Source organism: Nanorana parkeri, unplaced genomic scaffold, assembly GCF_000935625.1.
Source record: "Nanorana parkeri isolate BGI_ZX_2015 unplaced genomic scaffold, ASM93562v1 scaffold2548, whole genome shotgun sequence".
Lineage (NCBI taxonomy): Eukaryota > Metazoa > Chordata > Amphibia > Anura > Dicroglossidae > Nanorana > Nanorana parkeri.
In genome coordinates this window covers 16968-33122 of record NW_017308816.1, presented here as the reverse complement: position 1 = coordinate 33122, position 16155 = coordinate 16968, and the positions used below count along the sequence as shown (strand labels likewise).

At 48.9% G+C, this 16155-nt stretch overlaps 2 protein-coding genes across 4 annotated transcripts in view; one reads left to right on the top strand and one right to left on the bottom strand.

Annotated features, from left to right (window-relative positions):
• The window catches only part of ZNF207 (zinc finger protein 207), a 5994-nt gene extending 1323 nt beyond the window's left edge, over positions 1–4671 (bottom strand). Inside the window, exons 1-10 of one of the 3 annotated variants that reach the window (XM_018573803.1) lie at positions 4631–4671; positions 4015–4141; positions 3804–3942; positions 3545–3709; positions 3227–3326; positions 2636–2706; positions 2392–2546; positions 1662–1751; positions 883–1125; positions 583–754 (exon numbers count right to left, since the gene is read on the bottom strand). In XM_018573803.1, coding sequence (XP_018429305.1) covers positions 583–754; positions 883–1125; positions 1662–1751; positions 2392–2546; positions 2636–2706; positions 3227–3326; positions 3545–3709; positions 3804–3942; positions 4015–4141; positions 4631–4671 — 1303 coding nt within the window. The remainder of the gene's footprint in view (positions 1–582; positions 755–882; positions 1126–1661; positions 1752–2391; positions 2547–2635; positions 2707–3226; positions 3327–3544; positions 3710–3803; positions 3943–4014; positions 4142–4630) is intronic. The other 2 variants (XM_018573804.1, XM_018573805.1) reach the window with 2 other exon arrangements.
• Positions 4672–5743: 1072 nt separating this feature from the next.
• Positions 5744–16155, top strand: part of CUNH17orf75 (chromosome unknown C17orf75 homolog) — a 17691-nt gene continuing 7279 nt past the window's right edge. Inside the window, exons 1-7 of the mRNA XM_018573801.1 lie at positions 5744–5932; positions 8351–8431; positions 8520–8645; positions 8917–9042; positions 14859–14910; positions 14992–15111; positions 15295–15359. Of these exons, the coding sequence (XP_018429303.1) occupies positions 5802–5932; positions 8351–8431; positions 8520–8645; positions 8917–9042; positions 14859–14910; positions 14992–15111; positions 15295–15359 (701 nt within the window). The 5' untranslated portion in view covers positions 5744–5801. The remainder of the gene's footprint in view (positions 5933–8350; positions 8432–8519; positions 8646–8916; positions 9043–14858; positions 14911–14991; positions 15112–15294; positions 15360–16155) is intronic.

Genomic DNA, 16155 nt, shown 5'->3' with positions numbered 1-16155 from the left:
GACGTTTCGAGACCATGCGGTCCCGTCCTCAGGGACCGCATGGTCTCGAAACGTCGCTAAGGAGATGTGTGTTATCTCAGTCAAAACGCATTGACATTTATCATGGAGTGCGAGTGACTTTCATCTATCTACATTATGTAATGCCCAGTCACCCAATGTGAGGCCTCCAGAAGACCATCATGTAATGCCCACTTCCCCTTATTTACCACTACACATTTATATTGTCTGTCTGCAGATTGGTACCCGGTCACATTCAAACGAGAGGATCTAAACTAATAAAACACAAAATTCTATTTGCCTACTGACTTAAATCTGCACAAAAACCTTTGTTTCCAATCAGATTGGAGGTCTGTGTCGGCCATTTCCAACACTCCCCGACAACTGATTTGATGTGATTACCATGGCCACTGCCTGCTACTGATGTGCTCCTATGTATTTTCCCTGAAATGGTTCACACAAACCACAGCCATGTTACGTGATGTAACCAGTTCCAAGTTCTCAATATGCAGTTGAACTGCTGATGCATGCACTAACATGTCAATGGCGGTGATTGCTATGAGGCAAGTGTAAGACTTTGCTCACCATGAGGCGGTAACGGATGCCTTAAGTTGGGCTGCTGGGGTGGAATTCCTTGCTGTTGTCCCATCAGAGCTCCTAGCGGTCCCACAGCTGAATTTCCCATACTGCCCATGGGTGCCTGGCCCGGCCGTGGAAGATTACGCTGGTATTTCAGGTGCTGGGCACGTTTCTCTTCCTGAGGACAGAGCACAAAGCTTAGAATAAAGACAAATCAAGAACATTCTAGATTTAAATATGCAGAGACTTCAAAGGGGGTTACAGTCACCCAAGCACTGTCACAGCAGAAACAAGAGACAGACTTACCAGTGAAATATCCTCATCGGGATGGATCAACTTACTAGTGGCACTAGTAGTAGTCAGGGTAGCAGGCTTACTTGTTATGGATGGAGATGGTTTAGCAGCAGTGCTATTGGTGGTGCTAGTGGTTGACATTGTGGACTGCGTATAAGCAGGAAATGTTGCTTTAGGTGGCTCAGACGTCGTAACTGGGGCACTGCTTAATGGTTTGAAGTCTGTTCCAACCGGGCCTGACACCGATGAATGAGCCTAGAGAGGAAATAAGTGTTACTAAAAGAAATGAGAAAACAATCCAAGATAAAGCACAAAGGGCAATGCAAGACCACAAAGCAGCAAATGCTCTAAATAGCCAAAAATAAAACCTGGTCCTGATGCCAACACATTTCACCAAGTCAAACGCATGCACAGCATCCCCAAAACACAGGCACGTTACTTGTGTACCCACAAGGGAAAGCATGTTCAGGGGCATAAGGCCCACAAGGTAACAATCTTGCCTCTGGGGGGGATCACCACATGGGATCCTGACCCCAATCCAGATCATCGCTCTATGCCCACTGGGGAGGAAGAATTTCATCTCTCCTGCTGCCTATACTACATAACCAGCAGAAGGTGAAGCGGGATGACAGTGCAAGTGAGGATTTGCTGACAGACATCATGCAATAAGCCACTATCTGCCCAATCAATGCTTTGCAAACAGCATGCATTAACCCTTTAGACTTATCATACAGGACATGTGTAAAGGGTTAACTTGTGTAGCCAACAAAAAACTGCAATATCCTGCATACTTGTGCAGCACTAGGAAAGAGGGCTTTAGCAGGTGCAGAGAGGGTCTCCGAATTGGAGGACGATGTTGAGCTTGTGACAAGTGATCCCATCTGCAGCACAAAGAAAGGAAGCGGTGAAGAAACCAAGAGAACAGCTCGCACACTAATCCAGAAGTACACGCTTCATACACACTGGTCCAGAACAAAGACAGGTTCACTTACCATCTACATCAACCCAGAACAGACAATCACCCACTGCACCTACAGGGGTGTGGAATTCCTATTGCCCAACGTCAGGGACATGCAGTTCTGGGCTAGTAGTTTGGTACATTTAGCCCTGTATCGGGCAAGCGGTGCTAAATATACAGCAGGAGCAGCTGCCAAAAACCCTCCCACTGATCTTCAGTGTTTAGAAGGGGGAGCGTGTGAGACAAATGGGAGGATTTGGATCAGTCAAGGGAGGTAAAGGGGAGTTTCAAGTTTACCTTGTGAGGCTTGTGCATCACATAGTAACTGGATCTGGGACTTTAGACCAACAAACAGGAGCCTTTAGTTGGACTTTGAATATCACAGTTCTAATAGCAGCTCCCATACGTTATAGGCTCAGTTCTGCACCATTCCAGGCCACCCATCCCAATTACTACACTACAAGGTGTAAATGCATCACCTGCAGCATTCAGTACAAGGCTTCTCAGTCAATATTTGGATGTAACATCACTTAGATAATGATCACTCTTCAATAGGTCCTTACCTGTCCAGCACTGGGAAAGAGTGGTTTGGGCACAGACTGCATAGCAGGGGCTGATGTACTGGGTGTGGGTAGCCTGCCCATACCTGGTGCGGAGATTTGCTGATTTTGTGTGGTGGCCGGTATGCCAGGACGAGGTCCTAATGGAGGAGGGACACCTAGAGAAAAACAAAGCAATGGTCTGTATACATTGATAGCCTTCAATACATGTGACACTGGAAGCAATGTCTGGAAGAGGAGAACATACCTGGAGGTAAGCCAGCCATCATGTGGGGCATTCCTGAGGCAGCGTGCATCATGCCACTCATTGACAGCATCCTGAACAATGACATTTAAAAACATGAATGAAGGATTTGCCTGGAGCCAACTACATTCATTTCAGCAGCAGTCTAATAATGGAGTGCAATATAGAAATGCAGCAAATAGGTCATCACCATGTATCCATCTCTCTAGTTCCCCCATGGGAAGATTGACATCACACAATCACAAGCTTATGAGGATCACATTAGACTGTCAATGTTTTCTTTAGTTTCATTCATATTCCATGTGACCAGGGGGTGGTTTGATGACAATTTACTATATACCATGGTATCCACGTTGGGCAGGCTTTTCTTTATATAGCGGTATTACTACATATGGGGTGTGCTCAGTCTTCCCTTTATCTGATTGATATTTATATGCAGTGGAACGGAGGTTGTATTACGTGTGAAATGACTGATCAGCGCTACAGATTAATGGTGATTTGCCGTACAATTATCTGCACAACATTATAACAATCTCACTAGGGCTCGGGAACTGAAATGTTCTTGTACTGAACACAGGGCAGTATACATGCAGCACACAACCCGAATCACATACTAACCCATGATGCATCCCTTGCATTCCTGGTGGGATTCCTGGCATAACCGGGGGCACATGCGGCATCAGTGGTGGTATTCCTTGAGATAAAGGAATCATGTTATTACATATGGAAAGGCAATCCGCTAAAGCGTGTAAAGAAAACTCCTGAAAGTAAAGCAGATTTAACATTTCCTGTATACAGACGTGAGAATAATGCTCGCCACCCTAGACTGATATACAACTAGCGTTGTCCACAAAATAGAAGCACCACCTACAGCCAACACAGGAAGGTAGAGGATCACATGCAGTGGCTTACCTGGAGGCATGCCTGGAGCACCTGCCAAGCCATGGAGGCCTGGCTGAGCCATGGCTGACATGTAACTTTGCTGGGGCTGCATTTGTGGGGGAAAAGAGGAAGAAGGGCCAGATTCATCATCATCATCATAATCCGAGTCGTCCATTCTCTTTTTCTGTCCATCCACTATGAGAGAGCATACACATTCATTAGATCACTATACCCAGATGGCAGCATAGGTTGTACTGTGACCACAGTATGGTACATTGCCAGGACACACCTTGTGTCTTCTGTTCCAGCATGCGTCTCCTTTCCTCCATGTCCTTCTCAGGAATGCCCTCCATGCCATAAATTTCCAGCTCAATGTCTGTGCGCCCGGGGATGGCATTCGGTACAGCATCAATGGTCTCTTTATGAACCTGTAGTAAGGGAGAATTAGGCGGAGTGCAGGAGAATACAGAAGGACTGAGCTAAAGAGAACCTCAACCTACCTGCATACAATGGATGGCCAGGCCCGGCCCAGTGTACAGCTTCTTGTGACAGATGTGACACTTGAAATGTTTGGCCTTCTGGTGTTGGATGAGGATCTTCTCATCATCAAAGTCTCTGTTGCAGTACCTGGGGGTGAGTTAAGGTCTATCCATAGCACACCTTCGTTCCCAATGGGCACTGCAATACTGCAAGCTCAGGTTCCCAGTCATTGGACTCGTCGCACTCAGACACAACCATTGGACTGAACATGCTCCAGGAGGTAGAGGAACATATTGCAGTGTGGAATAGAGAGAAGAGTCTGAACTCCTGCAGGACAGGTTCCTTCTTATCCCACCATGATTGTGTGTGCAGGAGAAAGCCACATCCATACGGCTCACTCTCCATGTCCCACTGACCACGCTGTGCAAAGGAGACCACACGTCCCTGCACTTACCATACAAATGAGGTCACAGCAATGAGAAGAGCGCACTCATGAATCAGCACCGGCACATGAACTGGAAGAGACCCTGAGATAAGAACTGTCAGTGGGACATGGAGAGCGGTCATTTACATCATACACCACTCACCTGCAAGCCCAGCACCCCACCACCACAACTCACCTGCAAGCCTGGATACCAGCACCATGGCTTCAGCTGCTTCTTCTTCTTCCGGCCCATTCCGACTCCTCTTCACCGAACACAGACCGAGCTACAGAAACCAACACACACAAAACAAGATGGCGCCGGCCGATGTTTCCCCGCCTCCTACTAATACCCTTCTCTGACTCCGCCCCTCCCACAACACCTCGCGGCCGTATCCCCGCCCACCAACCTACTCTGGACGCCATATTTGTTTCTGGCAGCGTTCTCATGGTATGTAAGGTAAATGTGACGTGTCCATTCTCTAATGACATATAATAATTTACTGTACTATATAATGCTACTGGATATAACCTCCAATGTATATAAGCACCTCATGTGATATATATCCTCCATTGTATATAATTCCCTCATGTGATATATAATTCCCTCATGTGATATATCCTCCATTCTATATAATCACCTCATGTGACATTACCCTCCTGTGTATATTATAAGCTCATGTGATATTATCCTCCATTCTATATAATCACCTCATGTGACATTACCCTCCTGTGTATATTATAAGCTCATGTGATATTATCCTCCATTCTATATAATCACCTCATGTGACATTACCCTCCTGTGTATATTATAAGCTCATGTGATATTATCCTCCATTCTATATAATCACCTCATGTGACATTACCCTCCTGTGTATATTATAAGCTCATGTGATATTATCCTCCATTCTATATAATCCCCTCATGTGATATTATACACCGGTGTATATTATAACCTCATGTGAAATTACCCTCCAGTGTATATTATAACCTCATGTGATATTACCCTCCAGTGTATATTATAACCTCATGTGAAATTACCCTCCAGTGTATATTATAACCTCATGTGATATTACCCTCCAGTGTATATTATAACCTCATGTGAAATTACCCTCCAGTGTATATTATAACCTCATGTGATATTACCCTCCAGTGTATATTATAACCTCATGTGATATTATACACCGGTGTATATTACCGGTATAACCTCATGTGATATCAGAGATTATTATGATATAGAATACATTTCATGGCTGTTAGTGGTAAATGTTATTGGAGAGTTAGGAACGTTTCTTCTCCAGGAACCTTCCTGCCAGTGTCTGTGTTTGGTGAGGAAGGAATTGTGTGGCGGACCGGTGACATCATCCATACATAGGCCAGTGCAGGATGCTGGCTGCACAGAGCTCCCTGGCTGAGTCTGTAGATGGAGAAGAACTGAGGAGTGACGATGGCGAGGAGAGGCGGCATGACAAGCCCACTGCTGACTACTACTGCCTGTACCTGTACCAGAGCGGAGGGTGAGACCCCCATACTACTGCCCCTCTATATTCCCCACACTCCTGCCCCTCTATATACCCCCCACACTGCTCCTCTATATACCCCACCCTACTGCCCCTCTATATTCCCCACACTCCTGCCCCTCTATATACCCCCCACACTGCTCCTCTATATACCCCACCCTACTGCCCCTCTATATTCCCCACACTCCTGCCCCTCTATATACCCCCCACACTGCTCCTCTATATACCCCACCCTACTGCCCCTCTATATTCCCCACACTCCTGCCCCTCTATATACCCCCCACACTGCTCCTCTATATACCCCACCCTACTGCCCCTCTATATTCCCCACACTCCTGCCCCTCTATATACCCCCCACACTGCTCCTCTATATACCCCACCCTACTGCCCCTCTATATTCCCCACACTCCTGCCCCTCTATATACCCCCCACACTGCTCCTCTATATACCCCACCCTACTGCCCCTCTATATTCCCCACACTCCTGCCCCTCTATATACCCCCCACACTGCTCCTCTATATACCCCACCCTACTGCCCCTCTATATTCCCCACACTCCTGCCCCTCTATATACCCCCCACACTGCTCCTCTATATACCCCACCCTACTGCCCCTCTATATTCCCCACACTCCTGCCCCTCTATATACCCCCCACACTGCTCCTCTATATACCCCACCCTACTGCCCCTCTATATTCCCCACACTCCTGCCCCTCTATATACCCCCCACACTGCTCCTCTATATACCCCACCCTACTGCCCCTCTATATTCCCCACACTCCTGCCCCTCTATATACCCCCCACACTGCTCCTCTATATACCCCACCCTACTGCCCCTCTATATTCCCCACACTCCTGCCCCTCTATATACCCCCCACACTGCTCCTCTATATACCCCACCCTACTGCCCCTCTATATTCCCCACACTCCTGCCCCTCTATATACCCCCCACACTGCTCCTCTATATACCCCACCCTACTGCCCCTCTATATTCCCCACACTCCTGCCCCTCTATATACCCCCCACACTGCTCCTCTATATACCCCACCCTACTGCCCCTCTATATTCCCCACACTCCTGCCCCTCTATATACCCCCCACACTGCTCCTCTATATACCCCACCCTACTGCCCCTCTATATTCCCCACACTCCTGCCCCTCTATATACCCCCCACACTGCTCCTCTATATACCCCACCCTACTGCCCCTCTATATTCCCCACACTCCTGCCCCTCTATATACCCCCCACACTGCTCCTCTATATACCCCACCCTACTGCCCCTCTATATTCCCCACACTCCTGCCCCTCTATATACCCCCCACACTGCTCCTCTATATACCCCACCCTACTGCCCCTCTATATTCCCCACACTCCTGCCCCTCTATATACCCCCCACACTGCTCCTCTATATACCCCACCCTACTGCCCCTCTATATTCCCCACACTCCTGCCCCTCTATATACCCCCCACACTGCTCCTCTATATACCCCACCCTACTGCCCCTCTATATTCCCCACACTCCTGCCCCTCTATATACCCCCCACACTGCTCCTCTATATACCCCACCCTACTGCCCCTCTATATTCCCCACACTCCTGCCCCTCTATATACCCCCCACACTGCTCCTCTATATACCCCACCCTACTGCCCCTCTATATTCCCCACACTCCTGCCCCTCTATATACCCCCCACACTGCTCCTCTATATACCCCACCCTACTGCCCCTCTATATTCCCCACACTCCTGCCCCTCTATATACCCCCCACACTGCTCCTCTATATACCCCACCCTACTGCCCCTCTATATTCCCCACACTCCTGCCCCTCTATATACCCCCCACACTGCTCCTCTATATACCCCACCCTACTGCCCCTCTATATTCCCCACACTCCTGCCCCTCTATATACCCCCCACACTGCTCCTCTATATACCCCACCCTACTGCCCCTCTATATTCCCCACACTCCTGCCCCTCTATATACCCCCCACACTGCTCCTCTATATACCCCACCCTACTGCCCCTCTATATTCCCCACACTCCTGCCCCTCTATATACCCCCCACACTGCTCCTCTATATACCCCACCCTACTGCCCCTCTATATTCCCCACACTCCTGCCCCTCTATATACCCCCCACACTGCTCCTCTATATACCCCACCCTACTGCCCCTCTATATTCCCCACACTCCTGCCCCTCTATATACCCCCCACACTGCTCCTCTATATACCCCACCCTACTGCCCCTCTATATTCCCCACACTCCTGCCCCTCTATATACCCCATACTACTGCCCCTCTATATACACCCCACACTGCTCCTGCCTGTAGTGGGTCGGAGGGTGAGACCCCCATATGATAGGATTTCCTGGTTTCTGTGGTATGACTGAGTCATTTCCTCCGGTGTGTCCTCTCTGTTCAGGGCCCCCCAAGATTCTGGGACCACTGATGAGGGTAGTCCGGGGAGCAGTGGTGCTGACACCCCACCTGGGGAAGATTTCAGGTGAGTTTTGCGGCCAGGCTTTCATGACATGAATGGAATATATTGTGTGCGGGATATCACTGTGCCGTGTGTGTGTGTGTGATTACAGCCTTTCCCTGGTGGACACAAACCTGCCGGCTGAAGCAGAGCCGGACCTCAGGAACTTCATGGCAAAGCGTCTCTCCCGTGGGGCCATGTTTGAAGGGATGGGTAACGTGGCTTCTGTGGATCTCAGGTGAGACATTGAATGAGGTTCTGTCCGTTCTCTCTGTGCAGTCACTTATCCGGAAGAAGTATGTGAATATCGCCATGTGATATGCCCGGAGCATGCACCTCCACAACATGGAGTATCGGAGGCAGCTCCCATAGTTCCACCCTGACAGGTCCTCTTTGAAGCATGCTTCCATTCCACCCTTGCAGTGCTGTATATAAATGTCAGCGATCTGATCATTGTCTCCTCTCTAGATCAGCGTGTCATTTGTCATGTTCTCTATGTTTATTCTCAGCTACCCGGAATGTTCCCTGGGCTGTTACTACTCTCTGATCCAGCAGACGGGTCATTCTGAGGCAGGACCGCAGTCCTCCGAGCACGTCGTGTGCTTCCTGGGGGGGTCAGAGAAAGGTCTGGACCTATATCCTTTGTGAAATTCTCCTGAGTTGTACAAAGGACACGTCTGCCAATCACCCGGCACTTGTCATTACCATGTACACCGGGCAGGTCCATATATCTGGAGTCCCATAGAGACCCGGCACTTGTCATTACCATGTACACCGGGCAGGTCCATATATCTGGAGTCCCATAGAGATCCGCACTTGTCATTACCATGTACACCAGGCAGGTCCATATATCTGGAGGCCCATAGAGACCCGGCACTTGTCATTACCATGTACACCGGGCAGGTCCATATATCTGGAGTCCCATAGAGATCCGCACTTGTCATTACCATGTACACCAGGCAGGTCCATATATCTGGAGGCCCATAGAGACCCGGCACTTGTCATTACCATGTACACCGGGCAGGTCCATATATCTGGAGTCCCATAGAGATCCGCACTTGTCATTACCATGTACACCAGGCAGGTCCATATATCTGGAGGCCCATAGAGACCCGGCACTTGTCATTACCATGTACACCGGGCAGGTCCATATATCTGGAGTCCCATAGAGATCCGCACTTGTCATTACCATGTACACCAGGCAGGTCCATATATCTGGAGGCCCATAGAGACCCGGCACTTGTCATTACCATGTACACCGGGCAGGTCCATATATCTGGAGTCCCATAGAGATCCGCACTTGTCATTACCATGTACACCAGGCAGGTCCATATATCTGGAGGCCCATAGAGACCCGGCACTTGTCATTACCATGTACACCGGGCAGGTCCATATATCTGGAGTCCCATAGAGATCCGCACTTGTCATTACCATGTACACCAGGCAGGTCCATATATCTGGAGGCCCATAGAGACCCGGCACTTGTCATTACCATGTACACCGGGCAGGTCCATATATCTGGAGTCCCATAGAGATCCGCACTTGTCATTACCATGTACACCAGGCAGGTCCATATATCTGGAGGCCCATAGAGACCCGGCACTTGTCATTACCATGTACACCGGGCAGGTCCATATATCTGGAGTCCCATAGAGATCCGCACTTGTCATTACCATGTACACCAGGCAGGTCCATATATCTGGAGGCCCATAGAGACCCGGCACTTGTCATTACCATGTACACCGGGCAGGTCCATATATCTGGAGTCCCATAGAGATCCGCACTTGTCATTACCATGTACACCAGGCAGGTCCATATATCTGGAGGCCCATAGAGACCCGGCACTTGTCATTACCATGTACACCGGGCAGGTCCATATATCTGGAGTCCCATAGAGATCCGCACTTGTCATTACCATGTACACCAGGCAGGTCCATATATCTGGAGGCCCATAGAGACCCGGCACTTGTCATTACCATGTACACCGGGCAGGTCCATATATCTGGAGTCCCATAGAGATCCGCACTTGTCATTACCATGTACACCAGGCAGGTCCATATATCTGGAGGCCCATAGAGACCCGGCACTTGTCATTACCATGTACACCGGGCAGGTCCATATATCTGGAGTCCCATAGAGATCCGCACTTGTCATTACCATGTACACCAGGCAGGTCCATATATCTGCAGTCCCATGAAGACCCGCACTTGTCATTACCATGTACACCAGGCAGGTCCATATATCTTGAGGCCCATAGAAACCATGTACACCAGGCAGGTCCATGTATCTGAAGTCCCATAGAGACCCGGCACTTGTCATTACCATGTACCCCAGGCAGGTCCATATATCTGGAGTCCCATAGAGACCCGGCACTTGGCATTACCATGTACACCAGGCAGGTCCATATATCTGGGGTTCCATAGAGACCTGGCACTTGTCATTACCATGTACACCAGGCAGGTCCATATATCTGGAGTCCCATAGAGACCCGGCACTTGTCATTACCATGTACACCAGGCAGGTCCATATATCTGGAGTCCCATAGAGACCCGGCACTTGTCATTACCATGTACACCAGGCAGGTCCATATATCTGGAGTCCCATAGAGACCCGGCACTTGTCATTACCATGTACACCAGGCAGGTCCATATATCTGGAGTCCCATAGAGACCCGGCACTTGTCATTACCATGTACACCAGGCAGGTCCATATATCTGGAGTCCCATAGAGACCCGGCACTTGTCATTACCATGTACACCAGGCAGGTCCATATATCTGGAGTCCCATAGAGACCCGGCACTTGTCATTACCATGTACACCAGGCAGGTCCATATATCTGGAGTCCCATAGAGACCCGGCACTTGTCATTACCATGTACACCAGGCAGGTCCATATATCTGGAGTCCCATAGAGACCCGGCACTTGTCATTACCATGTACACCAGGCAGGTCCATATATCTGGAGTCCCATAGAGACCCGGCACTTGTCATTACCATGTACACCAGGCAGGTCCATATATCTGGAGTCCCATAGAGACCCGGCACTTGTCATTACCATGTACACCAGGCAGGTCCATATATCTGGAGTCCCATAGAGACCCGGCACTTGTCATTACCATGTACACCAGGCAGGTCCATATATCTGGAGTCCCATAGAGACCCGGCACTTGTCATTACCATGTACACCAGGCAGGTCCATATATCTGGAGTCCCATAGAGACCCGGCACTTGTCATTACCATGTACACCAGGCAGGTCCATATATCTGGAGTCCCATAGAGACCCGGCACTTGTCATTACCATGTACACCAGGCAGGTCCATATATCTGGAGTCCCATAGAGACCCGGCACTTGTCATTACCATGTACACCAGGCAGGTCCATATATCTGGAGTCCCATAGAGACCCGGCACTTGTCATTACCATGTACACCAGGCAGGTCCATATATCTGGAGACCTGGCACTTGTCATTACATGTTATAAGCACAATGGAGGATCAATGGAAGTCCCGAGACTCACCATAGAGAGAACCATTCACTCTTCATCAACAGATAGAAGTGACACTACTCGGCATCACTCTGTAGAACTGTCCTGACAATAATACATTTGTTTACTAGAATGGGGGAGGGGCAGTGTAGTTAAAGGATCTGAATTCTAGTAATGAAGGGACCGGTCTATGAGCTGGCCGACTCCGAGATTCAGGTGAGAATCATTTTTTTGTTTCCCCTCCTAGACCAAAATGAGCAATTAACCCTTTTAGGGCTGGGCCTACGCCACTACACGGGTTAAGAATAATTCCTGCCCGGGTGTTTGCTCTGGTTTGATTGTATCCCGGAGTCATGCTAATGAATGACAACACTCTCTCCGCTTCTGAAATATGTTGTATGCTTTTTGGAGGGATTTACTTCACAGTGAAACATTGTCCATGGATGTCTGTTCATCTCTCCTTCCTGCGGATCGATAGGTTGGATAGTCCTCACGTATCGGAGCTCGAGACCACACGGTCGGGACCCTGGGCCGGATTGCTCGTGCCCCGTTGGAGGCAATTCTGATGCTCCCACTTTCTATGGATGTGGAGAAATTCTTCCACTGGGATCACATGAGGTTTCCAACTCCTCTCAGATCCTGACATGGATACGGGTGTTGTACTTGAAATCAATGCCGTCCCCTACCAACGATTAACCATTGCTAAGGGCACCTGTCATGGCCATCCCCCTTTTCCTGCTTCTTTTCATCATCCCTCTGGAACCTTTTCTTTGGATAATCGGATCCGGCGTGGCCATTGATGACCGGTCTACATCCCAAGACCTTGTGGCCTATGCAGGCGATTTACTGTTCTTTATGACCCAACTTAGGAAATGGCTTCCGATGCTTCTCAGAGGAGCTCAGACCAACCAAAAACCAGACGTTCTGGACGTCGCAGTACCACTAGACATTGTCCAAAGTCTGAGCACACATGTCCCCTTCAAATGGTCCCAAACTGCATTTGCATGTCTAGGAGTACATGTACCCGGACTCTACCCATCAATCCTGGCAGAGTCCGGAGGGGGAACTTTACCCCCTAAAAACCTTGTATTGTGGTAAAACTTAGACTGAAGTGTTTGGCCGGATGAATGCCCCCCCTAGACTCCTATACCTACTACAGACACTGCAGTCTCATTCCCCAGTGCTTCCTGAAACCTCTATGAGCGGAGTTCATAAGATTTATTTGGGTGGGTGAAGTGTCTCGTATTGTGGCCAGCACACTATATCACTACACACAATACGTTGTGGCCTATGCAGACAACCCAAATCCAGGGGAGGTATTGGGTTCCCGGACCCCATCCTGTACCATGCCGCAGTCCACCTCGCCTGATTAATTGGTGCTGCCACCAAGGTACTAAGCTCTGGGTTACATTACAACACAACCTTCTTCCCTTTCCCTTACCAGAAGCACTCTGAATGGGCAGCTCTATGGTCCCGTATCCATAACTGTCCTCCAATGTAATCTACACCGAGTACATGGACCACGTCTTCCAGAAGATGGGTGTAGCTTGTTATCCTTTACCTTTGTCGCCCATCATAGGTCACCCGCCAATTTTTACCTAGTTATGGCAACCCATCGGCGTGCCCACTACGCGAGTCTACACCAATGTGTACATCACAATATAAAGCATCATTGACGACCCATCTCCTAAATGTGGCCTGCATTGCAGCAGTGTAGATACAAACATCTCCTCCTACCCTTACCTACTGGTTTACAAGAATAGATGACATCATGCTAATGGAAGATCGAACCGCATTCACAATCTTACCCACCAACTAGAACAAGTCCTCTGCTGGACTTGGGAGTCATTTTCAAGCCTTCGCAGGTTGTGGTTTCTAGTCCATTTCAGGATTCTTCCCTGGTGAGTCTCACCTTGGCGAGGTGATTGTTTGACTTTGTCCTCTTGAGTTACGGGGTCCTCATCTCCTGAACCTTAATGGGAGAGGTAAGTAGGGACTTCAGGCCTCCCTGCTTAGACTGCCTGGTCTTGTCCTTACAAGGACTTTTGCTTAGGTCCATGGTTTGGTCTTTGTTTCTTCTAGGGACTTGTTCCCTTTCCTTGTTAATCATGCTTGGTTGGGTTTTTGGGGAATTTGTGATTGTTCTATCCAATTGGAGGGTTCAGGTTTTCCAGCTTCTCCCTTGGTCTATGGTTCGGTGCTCTCTTCCATGTTGGGTCATTCCTTTCTGGTTGGTGGCCATTTTGTTCCCGGTATAGGGCATCGGGCTAATTCTCTGTGCCCTCTGCTGTGTGTAATGCCAGAGATGGGTGTTCCTTTCAGGCTGCCACCACCAATGGGCTAGCAGGGGGGTGAATTGAACACAGGGGGACTGGGCTGGAGTGTGTTTCCTCATTTGCTTTGAATGCTGAGACTTGTGAAGGACAGGAGAGTACGTCTGGTGTGCTCACTCCTCCACAGGAGTCTGGATGAAATGTAAAACCTTACCCCAATCCCTAAACATGTCTTCCATATTGTATATTGTGCTCAGGTTTCTGTCTGCTGCCACCAGGTAATATCACAAGTCCGGGAGAATAGAGGATCACCTGTAGAGTGCTAGTAAGATGAGGCTTGTCCATGCTGCAGGATACAGATAGGTGAAACCAGACGGGACGTGGTGGCTGTGCAGCATGACTGCATTCACATTGCGCATGCTGCTGTATGCGCCAACACAGGTTTCCAGGCCGCTAGGGAAGGATGGTGGGGATTGGAATAGGAGGTCACCTCTTTTCATGGTGTCGGAGCATTCTATGATATCATAAGATAATGAGTGACATTCTGATATTGTGACCAAACACACTGGAAGGTTACAGATTCCATCATGGTGGGTAGGCAGGGCCTCAGGAAGGTGGTAGGCACATCAAGGGATGTTAGGAAACTGCTATACTGAGGCAGGGAAGGATTGTAGTTTGATTCCTTAAGATGAAACCTTCAGACTTGAACTGGACAGATATGTGGAAGAGCTGAAGACTAAGATACAGGTAGGATGAGACTCTGCCACTGATTTGTGTCTATAGTTCCCTTCTTAGGGCCACACATCTCATTCTGTGCTCTGTGCCTAGATGGGTAACCTGGACTCTGACATCCGGCCTCACCTGAGCAGCTGGTTTGAGGTCTCCATATTGCCGATCCAACGAATAGTGAACCTTTTCCAGGAGAAGCTGTCCTACCTACTACATGCGGTGAGAGAATGGTGTCCTGGATATGTAAGCATGGCCCCTAGTAGGATGGGCTTCCCCTCTGTGCGGGTGACATCCTGTGATTGTTGTGTAGGCCTTCCCTCTGTATGATTTATTATTTTTCTGTGTTAGTGCCCCTGATTGTGTCTACACATCATCCTCACGTATTACTCTTCCCCTTTCCAGGCACTTAGCTACACTACAGTGGAGGTGACAAACTCTGACGAGAGGACTAAGAATGATGTCAGCAGGTAAGGATGTGCGTCCCCTGTTTTTGGTCATGCCCTGTCATCAGAGCCTTTTGGTCGGAGGTCACTTCCTTCATGGAAACTGGCCTCGGCTTCCCCAATATTTGCAATCCTGCGTTCTGCCTCCTAGGTCTATTTGGGGAGCTGCCATTGGCCTCAAAAACTCAGACACTCCTCCGCCTCCTTCTAGTCTATGCCAGAAAGACCATCCTCCTGGTCTGGGGTAGCCCGACGGCTCCCTCCCTGGGCCAATGGAAAAGACTAGTTGATCAGGCATTGCCCATTTACAAACATACATACGAGCAGAGGGACAACCCGGCAGGTTTCAGGCGTATCTGGGATCCATGGCTGTCCTCTTCCAACACACCTATAGAGATGGGGTGAAGTACTGAATACACTCTCATTCTTTAGCCTACTGACCCCATTTCAGGTTCTCTGAAGCCCTGGAAGTATTTCCTATAATGTGGACTACATGTGGCTGTGTCCAACTCCCAATACCACGTATTGAATCTTGTAACCATATGACTGTGTAACCTTGTGATTCTATGATTATATGATATGTGCGGAGTGTGTAGATAATTGCCTGTATGTCTGAAGGGTGTTGTTACTATTATTGTGTCTATGACACTTGAAAATCTCAATAAAAAGCATCTTTAAAAAAAATGATGTGCGTCCCATGGCAGCAGACCTGCTCTACCCACATTGGTTCCCCTTCTGGTTACTCTCCTCATGCCTGTGTGGTGCCAGCTAGGTCTGGAATCTGTGAGGAAGTAAACCACAGTCACCTGAAAGGTGGCAG